This window comes from Dermacentor silvarum, chromosome 5 (assembly GCF_013339745.2).
Source record: "Dermacentor silvarum isolate Dsil-2018 chromosome 5, BIME_Dsil_1.4, whole genome shotgun sequence".
Taxonomy (NCBI): domain Eukaryota; kingdom Metazoa; phylum Arthropoda; class Arachnida; order Ixodida; family Ixodidae; genus Dermacentor; species Dermacentor silvarum.
The window spans coordinates 88,396,676-88,413,321 of NC_051158.1; the positions used below are offsets into that span (position 1 = coordinate 88,396,676).

The following is a 16,646-nucleotide window of genomic DNA, read 5'->3' on the forward strand; positions in this document are numbered from 1 at the left end:
CTGTAAACCTAGCTGGGTGGAGTTTGTTTAATTAGTGTAAGTTATGCTGCTGTACAAACACACTCGTTTAAGTGTTACGTCTACCTTTTGTCAGCCGGGTTTGTGTTTTGTTTGAAAGTGATGCTAAGAGCCACTCAGGCGAAGAATGACTTCGTGTGTGTTTATGTGTTAATGCTTTTTTGTGTTGTTAAAAATGCAGAAACGGAAGGATGTAAGCAGTTGCGTGTTCCCATTCTGTCAGACGACGCATAGTGTTCGGCATGATGCGTTCTTAAATAGCACGAAGGACCAAAAGGGGATAAGACCCCGTGGTGCCATTTTGTGGGCATTTATTCTTGTAAGCGTAGGTGCGATGAACAACAGGAAGGTAGTGGACCTTCATTGTTTTAAAGGACCGTAATCATCAGATCCTTTGGAACTTGATGTACGGACCCTCTCTTGGTGCAGATACCGTCGCACGAAAACATAGCTCGAGGTCATTCTGGAATGCACAAACACGGCGCATTTTAGAGAAATCGATGGTTGATATTAACCGAATCATAGAATCACTTTACGGGACATTTTCTTCTGCTTAAGGTCGCACGGATGTAAACAGCTCTCAGATAAATTAGGTGGCCATACGAAAATGTGTATTACTGTCTCTACGTTTATTTAGGACAAACACATCGTGTAATTAACAAAAAAACGGCTCCTGGAATGAGTCTTTCTCTTCTAAAACAGAAAATTGTGCTAATGGCGGCTGATAGCACACCTTTAAATTTTATGTAATAAAAAGCCGCTTTGGACGGCTATTTGAAAATAAGGTAATATTAAAAGAATACAATTTTGGCAAATTCAGTGTTACAGAAAAAATGAAGGCAAACATTTGAACAATTTTGGCAAGCATGGGTATCCGGTGGACTGCTTTTTCGTGGTGAAAACGTGTGAGAAGTTCACGAATGACCCTGCTTATTCATCTGTGGGTCATAATGCACACTCATAAGCGCACATGCACTTGTATAGTGATGTAGGATGCACACTGGCACATCTTTAAGAACAGAAGTGTCACTGTAGTCTTTTACTAAGTACTTCATCACTGTCCTTTTACTTTTTAGACACGTTAATATCTCGCTTTGACATGTGCTTGTTGCTCGACTTGCTAGTGAAGGCGACGGCTTATGAAATGACCCAGTCTAATGCTGTGCAAGTATCGTAAACGCATGCGTCATGCCAAGTATGCATTAAATTGACCGACTTTATCCATGCTTTGTGTGGCCTTCACGCAGAAGTACACGAAAAGAGTTGCACCAAAACAGCCTTCTTTTATGACATCATGATACTAACAAATCTCAAGGGGGAAGGTCGAGTAGCCACAACTTGCTGCTGCTTAGGGTAACACAAACACTATGCACGCCAGTGTTTGTGCCTCCGTGCAGAGAGACTGTCGTATAGGGTGCAACCATATGAGCTCCCAATTACAAAAAGGTTCCTGCGTCACAATTTCTGCACGAGTGAATTGCAGATAATCCTGAGACTGGACGAAATGTTAGCGAAGGCTGTCAGCCAATCGCATAAAGCACTATAGGATCGAAGAGTTTCGTGAATTTGGCCCCAGATGTGTATTCTTGCTCAGGCAGTCTTCTGTCAAAGCTTGAAAAACAAGTTTTATTACCTTCTGGGACTCTCCGAGGGTCAACCTGTACTTCTCAACCATTCTTGCCATCGTGTACATGATTTCTAAGATTGCGAGGCGCTCGCCGAAGCAGTTTCTCGGTCCAACGCCAAAAGGTTGGTAGGCGACGGATGGCCTGGATGAGGCGTTTTCAGGAAGGAACCTGAATAAACAAGTGAGTGTGAGATCATAGGCGCGGAGGAACTCTTTGCTATCGATTGCAAGCTGCTTGACCGATGACTGTGAAAAACAGCATGCTTTCTCATGATTTAATCCTTACAAAGTGTATCGTTGTTGGTGATTGTAGTGAGCCAACGGCGAGCATTATACTTAAGGATAGGTAAGTTACTCATCATGACCTGTAAAGCACGCAGCCTGAGGAAGATGACGGAGAAGTACGCTGGACTGCGGAGGATGTGTGCTTGTGGTAATATTTCTTACCGGGGTACTAAATGTTTGTGAAAACTAACAAAAAAAAACAGAGAACACTGATGAACCTGCAAAAATAGGAAACAAAACAGAAGAAAACGCCAGAGGCATGTGGATAAAGTAGTACTTTTTCTGTTTCTTTAAACGGCGAATATTGTACAGGGTGTGCGAAAGTATTTTGTACACTTAAAAAGTGGTGAATGAAAAAGTTAAATATGTTAAGGAAGTTTCCGTAAAAAGAAACTGTGGCTCCAATCCACGCTGTGAAGGTGGTTGGACAGCGAAGCTGCAAACGACACCCGCAACGATTACCCACTGTGACGTCACTTGAATTCACACACGTGGCCCTACAAAGAGTGAAACCAGAGACAAAAGAAATGTACTTAATCGCATCTTTATTATTTCACAACATTATATTCAGGCTGTTCTTCTGGCGTCTTTACTTTCCGTGGTCTACCCATGGTAGCCTGGAATGAACTGAATGAATAGCTAGACCGTGGTGAAGTCACTACGTGATTTCTATGCTGTTGGGTACTTTTGAACTCGGCGTAGCTTACGCAACCGTAATCTTTATCGGGAAACACATGCGGGAGAAGGAACGTGCTTCGCATTATTCGCAGACGTCATTAGCGTACATTATACGGTTTAGTATTATACCATGAGCATACGTTATACGGTATACTGTCGTTGAAAAGAAAATTGTACAATTATTGCACTCTACCGGTGCCAACATATGGGGCAGAAACTTGGAGGTTAACAAAGAATCTCGAGAGCAACTTAAAGACTGCACAAAGAGCGATGGAACGAAAGATGTTAGGCCTAACGCTAAGAGATAGGAAGAGAGCGGTATGGAACAGAGAGCCAACGGGGATAGCCGATATTCTAGTTGACATTAAGCGATAAAAATGAAGTTGGGCAGGCCATGTAATGCATAGGATGGATAACCGGGGGACTATTAGAGTTACAGAATGGATACCAAGAGAAGTGCAGTCGAGGACGGCAGAAAACTAGGTGGGGTGATGAAGTTTGGAAATTTTCAGACACAAGTTGGAATCAGCTAGCGCAAGACAGGGGTAATTGGAGATTACCCACTCCAGCCTTCAGCCGTCGTCCTGCAGTGGACATAAATATAGGCTGATGATGATGATACTGTTTGCACTACACACGAGGGTTTTGAATGACGTCAAGCCCTTTTGAAGCAGCTGCAACCCTAATCTTTACCAGAACGCGTCGGAGGGTGTTCCCATTGTTCACACGTGCCTAATCGTCCATTATGTGGTTTTGATGCTTGTTTTGTGGTTTTTCTATTGAAAACAAGTGCTCAACTGCATGTATGCTGTACGCCTGATTTCAAAGGAGATATGCTGCTTGCATTCAATTTTTAGCCTGGCGTTTTTCGCTTACGTCAACGACACGAAAATTTCCTTGGCTGGTAGAGGTATACAACTTCGCTGTAAAAGTCTCAGTTTCGCCCGAAAAGCGAAGCATCTCTTGCGATAGGAAATTAGTAGAATCTATACGGAGTAAGAATAGTAGTCTCATCGGCTGAATAAATTTGGACGCATTCACTTACTAACTGAATTAACAAGCATGATGTCAGCACGCACAAGCAAACACGAATAGAAGACACTCGATGACCGCCGACACCCACTGTGAAAACGCTGGCGTGAGCAAGTGCGCTAGCAGCAGCGAGCGAAGGTTCGTGCGGTGTATTGTTTCACCGGAAGCTGAGCGGCGAAAGCACAGCGCATACAAGAGTAGGAGTCATATGTGCAGATCGCTTTCAAGATACTGTGCACGCGACCGCCCGCAGCCGCGCAAAGTACAAGAGACAGTGTTTGGCAGAGTAGAAACCGCACCACCTCACTCCCGCGCTGCCTTCCCACTTTCTTGCTTTCGTGTGCGAGATTGAGTCGCCAGTTCTCCTTGCGCCCGGTCGCAAGATACGCAGTTGGTGCCGAAGGCCAACGTCGCCCCCCCCTACCTCCCTCCCATCTACCCACGGCCTTTCGCGCGACGGACGACGTCGCGTTTGCTCTTAGCCGTGCGTTCGCTCTCCATGAAAGCGCGCGTCCCTCGGGCGCTTTCACTCCCACATACAGCATACGGCGCGTGGCGACGATGTTATCGCCTTTTGACTTTATACGAAACCTCACGGCGACGGCGATGACGATGCTATAAATCCACTTGGAGGGTCCGTATAATTGCTATCACAATAAAACACATTATGATTATGAGGCACGCCATTGTGGGCGACTCAGGAATAATTCCGTCCCGTCGTTGCAGGAACAAGATGGGGCCCCTTGGAGTCATCATTACTCCGACTGTACCAAGCGATATTCATTGGGTATATATGGTACAGCATGCCGGCGCTCTCAAGCATGGGACTTATAGTTGTGTGCGCAGGCTGGACAGCATTCAAGCTCAAGGATTGTGCACGTGTTAGGGCCCCGCACGATGCACGTCAACCAATGGAACTATAGCGGAAGCCCTTGCTCGTCCTGTTGCTGTATACTTGCTCGGCGAGCCTCTTCGACTGCACCTCTGCTTGTTGACCTGACACAAATACCATCCTTTATCATCGCTCCCTGCCACACAGCCAGGTTGCAGCTTTTCAAGGACGCTATCGCGTCAACGAAACATTCTACCGCCAAGATTTTATCCCGTCTGTATACCGATAATACCCCCGTGGGTTCTGCCTAAACCGTTTGTTGCGCTGCAAATTCCCGGAATTAAAAAAAAAGTCATCCATTGCATCCATTGGCCTCAAGCAGATTACTCTGTGTCACATTTATGCCGAGTGCGGAGATACTGCACACATGTATATCGATGGCTCTGTCACACCATATGCCTCCACTGCAGCCTTCGTCAGCCCAGATATGATCGTCGCACGGCAGTTTAAACTAGACCATAGGTCAACATGAACTGCCGCAGAACTTGCTGCTATCCGGGAGGCACTTCAATTTCCTTCCGAGGAGCCTTCTCGCGCATGGTACTGAGGCATGTACCAAGATACATTCTGCGATTCCAAGCCAGCTCTTCAAACCATTGACTGTGTCCTCAGGCGGGGCCCGTATTATGCAATGGCTATAAAAATCGCAGAGCTTCTCGATCATGCAAATAGAAATGGCCATATTATCACCTTTCAGTGGATACCTTCACACTGCGGCGTGATAGGGAACGAGCAGGCAGACGCTGAAGCGAAAGCTGCTTTAAATAATGCGACTGAAGTACGCATCCCATTCACACGAAACAGACACAAATGCCCTACCTTTTTGAGTAATACGCAATTGTACGTTGGAACAGGGACCCACCCAGATCGTCAACACAAGCGAGTGCATAAATGGGGCCCAGAAATAAAATTCCGCATGCCTCACAAGCTCAATAGAAGCCAAACAAGCATGTTGCACCGGATTCACCTTGGTGTCTGATTCACGAAGCGTTATAGACATGCGATTGGTTGCAGTGACACTAGCCGAAATTGTGAATACTGCCAGGTACCAGAAACACTTGATCATATATTTTGCGTTTGTAACACGTACGCGCAAGAACGACAAAAACTGGTCTTTGCCATTGCAAAAGTCGATGAGAGGCCGCTATCAAAGGAGTTTTCTTTAGGTCCTTGGCCCGATGCAAACAGCGCAGCCCTGTTAACCAGTGCCACTATGGCCTTTCTAAAAGCCGCTGGGCTGGACGCACGGCTTTAGAGATGCCACAACGTTGTAAACTTGTATATACACACATCCTCCACATATCATCATCATCGTCATCATTAATTAGCCCGTTTCCTCCACGTACATTTTCGCCAGTGTACAGTGGCAGGCCTGAGCAAGTTACAGCTCAAGCCGACCTCTCTGCCTTTCTGTAAATAAATTTTATCTCTCGCTTTTAAAGATTGCGGTTTTTTAACGTGCACCTAAATCTAAGTATTCAGGAGTTTCTGCATTGCCCCTATCGGCAAAATGGCCGCTGTGGCAGAGCTCAAATCTGCGACCTAAAGCTCAGCAGTGCAATGATATAGCCACTGGGCTAACGCTGTGAATAAAGTGCTTAAAAGTAATCGAATGTTGCCATTCGATGCTGGTACCTGTCCGGGTCAAACCTGTGTGGTTCAGGCCAGTAGCGAAGGTCCATATGTATTTGAAGCGTCGGAGCCATGAATGACGTGCCAGCTTTGAACTTAATGCCATTGTAGTCGAAGTCGTTCAAAGCACGCCTCGTGGTAAACCTGCGCAGTAAGAATGTTAGATTGCCAGAACATGTGCAGATTAATGTTGTACTGACAATAGAGTGGAACAATAGCATAGGATACCCACGTACTGAAAGAAAGCAAGTAATGAAAGATACATACAACATCGTTCGCGTTTTGCCCATTGCTTATTGGGCTTTTCTTATTAAAGTTCAATCGAAACGCCCAGCACTTTTGCCTATCGGAGTATCACGTTTCGTTGGTTTCTTACATTTATTGCATTGAACAGTGACGTACCTCGGTCACTGTTCAATGCAATTTCAGGCACTTCGTATGACGAATGAACATATTGCTGTGATGTCTTCACATGAGGTTGAATTCATTCCGCGTTGTTTGAGTCAAAATATTATCATGCTTGATTAGGCTTATATTTTTTTTTTGCTGCGACAGTATATGTTTTTGAATATCCCACGGAAGAGTGGTCCTCTCACATTTTGCAGTGTACCTCTCGAGGCAAAGTGTTTAGGTGAACAAGAACGAGCAACTGATTGCTTTCATGTGCAGTGTTTAGAGTGATGAGAGTCTTCCCTACCGGCGAGAAATGGAGAACTGTTTGGCTTCGTCAAGGTGGTGTCAGGCTTAGGCCCTGTTAGCATGACAAAGAGCGAGCTGTCGAATGACAATAAACGTTCAGCAGTTTAACAATGTCTTCCAACATGTTTCTTTCACTAATTTATTATGCGATGTTGCTATTGAAAAAAACTAGTATTATACTGTGCAGAAACAAAAAAATGGAGGACTGCAAGTAAATTTTGAACACGGTATTATCATGAAGATATTGCGTTTTCTATTGAAGATAAAGAAATTACTGATAACTAGTGTGTTCTTTACATATAAATGAATCAAACGTGCTATTTTGTACGCCTAAGATACAATAGCAAACAAAGACAGATTGTGATCGCTGGCATATTTGTAAGCTTTCAAACTAAATGCTTAAACCCAAAAATAATATTGTACTAAACAGAAAGCCAAAAAAGTAAGGTACAAATGTTGTAACACAATGGCTTATTGAATGTTGTGTGATCAAAAACATATCCTTGAAATGCGGAGTCAATGTTAAAATCTAGGTGTAGTTAAATGTTTTGACAAGTGCCTGAGGGCGGTATTTTGGGGCCAATGTTATCAGTACTGTACACTGACGATCGACATGGCATTCCTCACACACATATGAAGTGATACACATTCTGGTGACACAACTAGGTGTTATTTTTAAGTGGAAACAGATATAATCTCGAAGGGAAGTGAACCACTGGCCTATGGGTCCTTAGTAACTGCATTACTTCCAGGCAACTTGAACCTAATGTATTGAAAACAAAGTGTATCTGTATCACATTCACGCCGCTTAACCAACAGATTACCACGTAATTTAGTCTGGAGTTTGGAAAGGGCGCATAAATACGCATGAAAGTACCACGTTTTCTTGGCACCATACTTGATTAAATCTTTCGGTGTAATGAATTGGTAGCTACTTTGGAGTGGCTTCATATAAATGACTAGAAATCGAAAGATAACATATAAATATTTTTTTTTTCTTTTGTGACCTAAAGTGTTGCTCCACCACAGTCCTAAAGTGTCAAAACTCCAGTATTTTCTTACCCAGTGGTTGCGTGCTTATAACATAACAGTGATGTTTCATCAATATTATCAGAGCGGACTATCCGTACGTCATTTTGTTCACCTAAGTATGACCATAGATTACCGTATTTCACTTAGGCGAATATACTTTGCTTAGAATAATTGATCAGATGAAGGATATCAGCCTTAGTTCACAAAACAACACTTTCGGAAGTAGACACTCCTCATATTGACATTGAGAGACATAGTCCTTATAATAAGATATGAAGAACATATTACCCCTAAAATTACAGCAGCCTAAAGTATATAACCACCCACGTAGGCCCCAGAGCATTGCGAATTGTTTTTTTGCATATGCTATATCACAAAATTAAAATCGCTACAAGATTTAGAGAATCACTTACATTCTACTTAATGGAGCGTGTACATAATCATTTAGCTGAACATCTTTTTTTTTGAGCATTCTTCTTGAGCGTTGGTTGTGCAGAGATCTATTGTATATACACAATGCTTATGGTTGAGCAATTGTCTTGTTAAGCTTGAAGTGCCGCAGCCTTGTTTCCTTTCTGCGCTAAAAATGGTGAGGGCGTCAAAGGGGTTTTGACCTCATGTGGCATTCTTTTTTGGTTTCGGTTTTATTATTCGCTCTGGGATATTTCAGTGTCGGAACACAATCCGAGCTCAAGTGAATTGGTTGATAGGTCAATGTATTGATGGCATATTGATGACAATTTTCCCACCTTTCTATATCATTTTTGGAGCAATACATTTGGTTCAGGTACTCACACAGTGCCTGGTGGATAGATCCTCAATGTTTCGTCCACAACCCTTCTTAAGTACTTCATCCGGAGCATGACGGAATCGTAATTCAGCTCTCCCTAGAATGAGAAGTTATACTATATGATGAAATAGGATAAAAAAGAGAATAGTGGTCTGCTTCAAGGTTTGCATACTTTTTTATATTGGATGTTTCGCTTAACTAGAACGAAACATTAGAAATCGAATCCTACAGCATAGAGGAACGAGACCAAGGGTATATTGTTTCCAGTCGTCTTTCGTTACTTAGATTATTCTTTGAAGTTCAGTTAATTAGGTTTATAATTCAGGCGCATTTGAAAATCTGTAGAGCATGCCTTGAAACACCCGATGAAATCGTTTTCATATCCGAACTTGCAAGTCTTTTTTTCTCAGCTCTGTCGACCGTTCGCGAAATAGGAGACAAAAAAAAAATGAAAAGAAAAAAAGGTGGCACAGCACGCTCACGCGTCCGTATTGCCTCAACCTGAATAGTGCTTCTTAAGAACGAAGCCCACATGGTCGCTGAAAGCTGACCAATGTGTTCGTATCCTTCATTTAGCGCCGGGCTATCTCTCATCATTAAGGACTGCGACCAATTTAGATTTTCACAACGAATATGCTGACCTAAGCTGGATGCCTCAACTGATCGCCTTCTTCTTTTTGGATGGGTGGGAGGGCTTCGTTCTTCATAAGCCCGGTTGAGATAGGTTCAATGCAGAATGGCAAGTGTGCAGTGACGAAATTCTTAAATATTTCTTGCACTTTATTCGAAGCTAGGAAAAAAGACTCATGCAAAAGAAAACGACACAAAACAACTTCATTAACTATTTCTATACATCCTCTACATCTCACAAGCAACTTATGAACTAAAACAAATCTTTACATTTTGTAATAACTAAAACTCAATTAATGCTGGGGGTCGCACTGGTGTAAGGTATACCACTATGTTTTTACAATTGTGTTTTGCTTACTTGAAACAGCCAGTATAAATATATTAACAAACTGAATCCTGTTTGAGACCTAAATGGCTGTAGCTATAGTCGATAGAAATGATTTTTATGCAAACGTGTTCTCAAAGAAAAAGAAAAGACCGTGGGCAGCTTGCACTAGTGGTACAAGGCTGGAGTAAACAGTGGAGCTGGTGATCGACCTCACTTCTTCTACGTTTACAAAGCTTGACTAAATTTTGCTAGGAAATGCTAAGTGCTGCTATGCACGGTATTCCGAATCGACTCGCCGCCGAAGCACAGATTCTCGCTTGGCCGTGCGACGTGCTTCAACGTGAGTGGCTTCTTCTTCGGGTGTCCGGATCTTCTTTGGTCGTCAAATGTCAAGGGTATGTGTGCTCGCCACAGAGTCACCGATAGTTCTGTCGCCGTCGCGGCAGCTCCGAGCTTTATCTCCCCGGTGACGTCACGGCTAAGCTGCGCCTCCACAGTTGCCGGGGCGTGGCTAGGGACTTTAGGCGTGGCTGGTTAAACGCGCCTCTTGCGGCGGCCAAGCCGCCGCCAGAGGTGCCTGGTGCAGTCATGGACAACACGCGCGTTCGGCGCGAATGCGGGGAAACGGGGAAACGCGGATGGCGTCGGCAGCAGCTCTGCGCGGTGACTCGTTGGTGCTGCTACAATTTCTTTCTTTCTCTCTCACTCATTTTCTTTTTCTCCTCACGAGCATTGCGCGAGCCACGCGCATACTCTCCTTCCCTCTCCTTAACCAGGTTGCGCGCAGTGAAATTGGCAGAGCTTGGCGGAGTGGAGCGCGGCTCTGTCTGGTTATACCCAGCTGCCCCTAGTTGCTAGACAACGCGATGTGACGTCATAGCTCAGCACAGTTTTTCGCGGACTACTAATGAAGTTACGAATAGCTTAAACTGCGTAGCTGTTAAGAATTTTTTTTATGCACATAGGTTGAAACATGCACCTATTGTTGTTGGCGTGGATGAGCTCAAGAGAACAACACATCGAAACAAATTTCGTTGCATCAGTATTATTGCTAGATTTAAGAACATAGTACGTATTGATGTCAAATTGTAAAGGTGACAATAAACCCCGTATTCAGAAATGTATCTAACTTGTAGTTCGTGCTTGACTTGATCTATGTGCCGCCTGGGGTAAACGGGCCCAAGACACTCATTGTGTAATTATTACGGCGCGTTCTCGGCAGGCATCATTTTGATCAAGTCAAACATGGGCTTCAAGTTCACATTGATTTCTGTATAAGGGGGTAACTGCTATGCTTATTCCTTTATTTTAAGAATCCAATTTATAAATAGAGGAATGTTATTCTGCCGCAGAGAGCGATGTGCCGCTTCAATTTTACTAAGGCTCCAACTAAGCGGGCTTGGATACTCACGTATTCTTCAACTGCTGAGGCAACTTCAGCTCTGACCTTTTCCTGGATATCTTGGTACTTGGCCAAAACATAGGACACGTAAGTCAATGCCGTAGACGTTGTCTCAAAGCTATTAGAAGCAGTAGAAGAAAGAACCAATATAACTTATTCCTTCAGGTGATTTCTGTTTTATAAAAAGAAAATACAACGTAAAATGTTTACGTCCTTTTAAGTATACTCTCATTCGTGACCACAGTGACTTAGACAAAAATGGGTGCAGGGGCAGTGAAAGTCAGGAGTTCATAAAGATACGGGCTTTTTAAAGGAAGGGTCGTGGGACGAGAGTTCACGCATAATAGGGATAAAGTTATGAGGCATATGTTGTTGTCTACTAGAATGGAAAATTGATAACGGGAACGCGAACGCACTTGCTTAACTTCCAAATTTATTACGTGCAATGAATGGCGTCTCCTTTCATGGTTTTTCTCTTAGAATGTTAAAAAAAAAACGAGTGAGAGCAACAGGGTGAGGAGATAATTTGCCCGCAAGCTTATATGAATGCGACAGTAGCGTATCGAATTTTCATAGCACGTCACGGTAACACTGCACGATAACCTTTAGTTGTGGCGCGTCGCTATCGTCCGAAGCAAGCCGGAACCTGTGTCTGACGAGTGCGTTTTTCCGGTGATTCGAGGTAGAGCAGACGTCGGAAACCGCGTCACTTTTCCTCTCCCACTCGATGCGATACGCCATAGTTCGCGTGCACTGCCTGAGTCGACTTGGCCGTCTAGATCTACCTTCTCCTGGAGCATTGCTCATACCGCATCACAAGTGCATACACCCCGTGCACTTGTGACGCCGCCTGCTAAAGCGTCGCGTTTTTGTCCTTTGGAGCCCTTATGAGGTAGGTTCGATTCTACTGAGCATTGGAGATAGTTAAGGGATATTTTTCGCCAGTGTAGAGCGGCACATTCCCAATGGTGTATGCGCAGTGACCCAAGTTGGCTCGAAAGAGGTTCAATAAAGACCAGCACAGACAAACTGGCACATATCCAGCGCTGCAAGTCGGCGCCAAAGAGGCTCATTGAACACCGAGATCTACCCAGACGGCATCCAAGTCAGTATGAAAGAGGTTCTTTGAAGAGTGGCGCGTATCTACACGTTGCCACATAGCCACCCAAGTTGAATCCTCCCAGGTTGATTTGGAACCCTGTTCCGTCAGACAGCAACCCGATGCGCTTACCATTCGACCATGGCCAACCCATGCAAGCGCGTACTCACGCAAGTGCGTGAAGAATGTGAACGCATTAAGACAATTGGCTCGTCGGAGAGAAACTATCCCGAATGACTACTCGCGCAATACACAACCAAAATATTGGCAGTGAGGCGAACACGCAAAGAAGGCACGTTTTGCTTCAATACATTTGAGTAATAGTAATATGATTTTGAATATTTAAGGTGATTCTTTGGCTACCACGCCCTCTTTGGATGGACATTGACGCATACCGCACGATAAAAACAGCAGAGTCGACGTGGGCCACTAAGTAAGTGCTGTCTACAGCAAGCAGCAAATATGGGCAACTGGGTATGTACAACAGGTTATGAGTCTGAACAGTCGACTGCGGCACTACGTATGTGCCCTTTCTTGGCCAATCTCCCAGAATGAGCGTCAGAAGGTCACACCTGGGGTATGTAGCCATTAAAGCGATAGCTTTCTTTAGTTACTTCACCTGTTTTAGATGGATGTCGCAATGAAAACTGAGAGGAGAGCTAGGAGCCACCAGAGAAAACGCAGGTGTGCAGGCGGAGTAGCACAAGACACCAGATTGGTTGGCGCGGGGGCGGGTGACGTCACGCCGTAAGAGAGGAGAAAGTGAGAAGAGCGCGCGGAAGCTGCGAGCGCCCCATATGCAACAGCTACCTCCGCATCGAGTGTTGCCACCTGATAGATAGCCAATGCAACTAGGTTACAGCCGGGATGCTAGAAATAGTGGGAGTTGCAACGGAGTTATACCAGGATGTTATACTTACAACAGAATATATATTGCGTCGTAGTATCAGTTCGCCTTGTGGTTGGCAGCGAGATTGCGATTTCGTCTGTCTGCTGATGTGCCGATGAGGTTTCGTGATCCACAGACGGCATGGGATATGCAGCAAGTTACACAAGAACAGCGATCACTGATTTTGACAGTAATATTCGATGCTTTCCGCCACAATTTATTCCTGCCCTACTTACGACTGCGGCATTGCACATTTGTTTAGAACACTTTATCTCTAGCATATTTTATCCAGTGTTCATGGCCGTGAAACCAATTGCGGTTTCGCATTCAGCTCGCGAGATGGTGGCGCTGTGATTTTGCTACTCACCCGGCAAGCAACGTCATAGTCGTGTTCACTTCAACCTCCAGACGTGTCATACTCCCTTTGGTCTTCTCACCAGCTGTGCGGGTGCAAAAAAGGAAAACAAAAACAACTCAATATTTTTACTATGAGATTCGTGACAACAGAATGGCACGCTTGTTAGTTTTGCCCAAATAGTCTGCTTGTTGAGTGCAGCGCCAAAGGCACACGATGCAGAGCAGGATGTGCACGAATCCCGGTGCTGAACGCTCAAGTAATATTTAGTGGACGCACATATTATATATATTGTGAGCACATTTCACATACTTCATCGTTTTCACTTGTATATAGCCATCATCATCCCTGTTTCTCTTCTTCTTCGTGTTTGAGCCTCGGCCGTGCCGGTGGAATAAACGGGTCTGCCACTGCTGCCTGTCCTGGTCGTCTTCCGTCTTTCAAAGTGGTGGAGGTGCGTCAAGATCCCGACGTCCTCCTGCGTTCCTGCCCTGCCTGGAGCTACGTTCCGGTCGCCGCCTGCGCCCGGCCACCCCCACAGCTATGACCACCCCTGCGTCGGCCGCCGGCACTATCGCTACCCCTAACGCTCCTGCTCCTACGACATCAGCTGCACTGACATCGTGCACCGTTACCACCCCTCATCGTGATCCACCAGTCTTTGCGGGTCTCCGCGGGGATGACGTCGACGACTGGCTCGACAATTACAACCGCGTGAGTTCGGCCAATGGGTGGACCGATAGACAGAAGTTGACTAACGTCGCGTTCTATCTGACCCACGTTGCGAAGACGTGGTATTTTAACCACGAAACTGACTTCGCCGACTGGTCAGCGTTTACTACCAGCTTGCGGCAAATTTTCGCGTCTTCATCTGGCCGTTCAGAAGTCGCCAAACAGAAGCTCGCTGCGCGTGTTCAACTTCCACAAGAGTCATATACATCGTACATCGAAGATGTCCTGGCTCTATGCCGCCGCGCCAACGTTGGAATGACGGAAGCCGAACGCATTCGCCATATTCTTAAAGGCATTGGTTCCATCGCATTCAACGCCTTAGCTGTTCAAAATCCTACCTCGGTTCAAGATATTACATCGACGTGCCAGCGCTTGGACGAGCTTCAGGCCCTACGTCTTCACCGTGACAGCGACCTTCCAATGCCACCTCATTCTCATTTACGTGCTCTTATCCGCTCTATTATTCGCGAAGAACTTCAGGAGCAGCAACAGCGGCGATCCACTGTTGTTCCCGCCCCATCGCCAACGTTCGAATTGCGCAACCTTGTGAAGGAGGAGTTGGCAGCCATGACGCCACCGACAACGTCTGTTGCCCCAGCAGCGTTCCCGATGCCCACATACGCGGAAGTCGCTGCAATGCCACCTGCTACTGTCGCTTCTGGGCCTCCTGACCTCACCTGCGGCCATTTGGCCTCTATTGGCGCCCGAGCACCTGCTGCACCTTCGTATACTCCGTGGCGGCCACCTCGTCCGGTCTGCTTTTACTGCGGTATACGGGGCCACATATCGCGTTACTGCCGTCGCCGCCAGCTGGATGTAAGCCGAGGCTACGCCGATTTCGAGCGAGACGAGATCCGAAGACACGACGCTTACTACCCAGGCCCGTCCGCTTTCACGCAGCGTCGTTCTCCATCTCCTCCAGCGTCTCCACGTCTGCCTCAGGGCTCCCGTTCGGCTAGACGACGTTCTCCTTCTCCCTACCGCCGCTCTGCATCACCGCTTCGCCCCATCTCCAGCTACGTTTGAGCGTATGATCGACACTGTTCTTCGTGGCCTTAAGTGGAAGACCTGCCTCTGTTATCTGGATGACATCGTTGTTTCTTCTTCCAGCTTCAGCCAACACCTACAGAGATTAGACGAAGTCCTTCAATGCCTTTCAGATGCTGGCCTCCAGATTAATACTAAAAAGTGCACATTCGCCAGCAGAAGCATCAAAGTGCTGGGTCACGTCGTTTCAAAAGACGGCGTCCAACCTGACCCTGAGAAGATTGCTGCTGTGCTTCAATTCCCTTGCCCATCAAATCAAAAAACATTGCGCAGCTTTCTCGGCCTGGCGTCTTACTTTCGCCGTTTTATACGCAATTTTGCTACAATAGCAGCTCCTCTACATAAGCTCCTGGTCACCGGCGCCTCTTTCACATGGTCCGAAGACTGTGAGTCGGCATTTCAAGCCCTTAAGAAACATCTCACTTCCGGACCGGTGCTTCGCCATTTTGATGAGAGGGCACCCACTATACGCCACACTGACGCAAGTGCGCAAGGCATCGGAGCAGTGCTCCTGCAACGGGGTCCCGCGTCTAAAGAGCAGGTTGTGGCGTATGCGAGCCGGACCCTCTCGCCATCTGAACGGAACTACACGATCACAGAGCAGGAATGCCTGGCTATTGTATGGTCCATTCAGAAGTTTCGCCCGTATCTCTATGGTCGCCACTTCACCATCGTCACCGACCATCATGCTCTGTGTTGGCTGTCATTTATGAAGAACATGTCAGGACGCCTGGGACGCTGGATACTGCGCTTACAAGAATATGATTACACGATAACGTACCGGTCTGGCAAATGTCATCATGATGCAGACGCACTGTCTCGATGCCCGCTTTCGCCTTCTATCGATCGTGCGCACTCCCCGTGTCTACCACGTCGCTCTGACGCTACGCCTGCCGCCTACCAGCTCACGCTAATGTCACTGGATCAAGCTCAGCTTTCTTCACGCTCCGATTTAGCTTCCCTTCAGCACGCAGACTCCTACTGTCGAACTCTCATTGATCGCCTTCGCGGCCTAACTAAACCACCCAACAGCCGTTTGCGACGCCAGCTTCAGCAATTTCGCCTTCAAGATGGGGTGCTTCATCGTTATATTTATCATCCTACGGGTAACAAGTGGGTCCCAGTCATACCTCGTTGCCTTCGTGTTCGAGTTTTAGAAGCATTTCATGATGACGTTGCCGCCGGCCACTTAGGCTTCCACAAGACCTATGACCGCATCAAGACCCGCTGCTTCTGGCCTGGATTGTCCACAACGGTAGCCAAATACGTTGCCTCATGTGCGTTGTGTAAGCACCGCAAACGCTCCACATCCCCGCCTGCCGGTTTTCTTCAGCCTCTGCTTTGTCTGACCGAACCTTTTGAGTGCGTTGGAATTGACTTATACGGTCCCTTGCCGTATGTGAAATGTGAAAACACCCGTGTACTTAAATTTAGGTGCACGTTAAAGAACCCCAGGTGGTCCAAATTTCCGGAGTCCCC

General features: G+C 46.1%; 1 protein-coding gene across 3 annotated transcripts in view; it reads right to left on the reverse strand.

The window, feature by feature from the left end:
• Window positions 1–302: 302 nt before the first annotated feature.
• Window positions 303–16,646, reverse strand: part of LOC119454220 (lithocholate 6-beta-hydroxylase) — a 48,338-nt gene continuing 31,994 nt past the window's right edge. For all 3 annotated transcript variants that reach the window (XM_049668258.1, XM_037716202.2, XM_049668257.1), the window contains 6 exons: window positions 13,401–13,473; window positions 11,055–11,163; window positions 8,691–8,782; window positions 6,168–6,308; window positions 1,652–1,814; window positions 303–481 (listed from right to left, as the gene is read on the reverse strand). In XM_049668258.1, coding sequence (XP_049524215.1) covers window positions 404–481; window positions 1,652–1,814; window positions 6,168–6,308; window positions 8,691–8,782; window positions 11,055–11,163; window positions 13,401–13,473 — 656 coding nt within the window. In that variant the 3' untranslated portion in view covers window positions 303–403. The remainder of the gene's footprint in view (window positions 482–1,651; window positions 1,815–6,167; window positions 6,309–8,690; window positions 8,783–11,054; window positions 11,164–13,400; window positions 13,474–16,646) is intronic.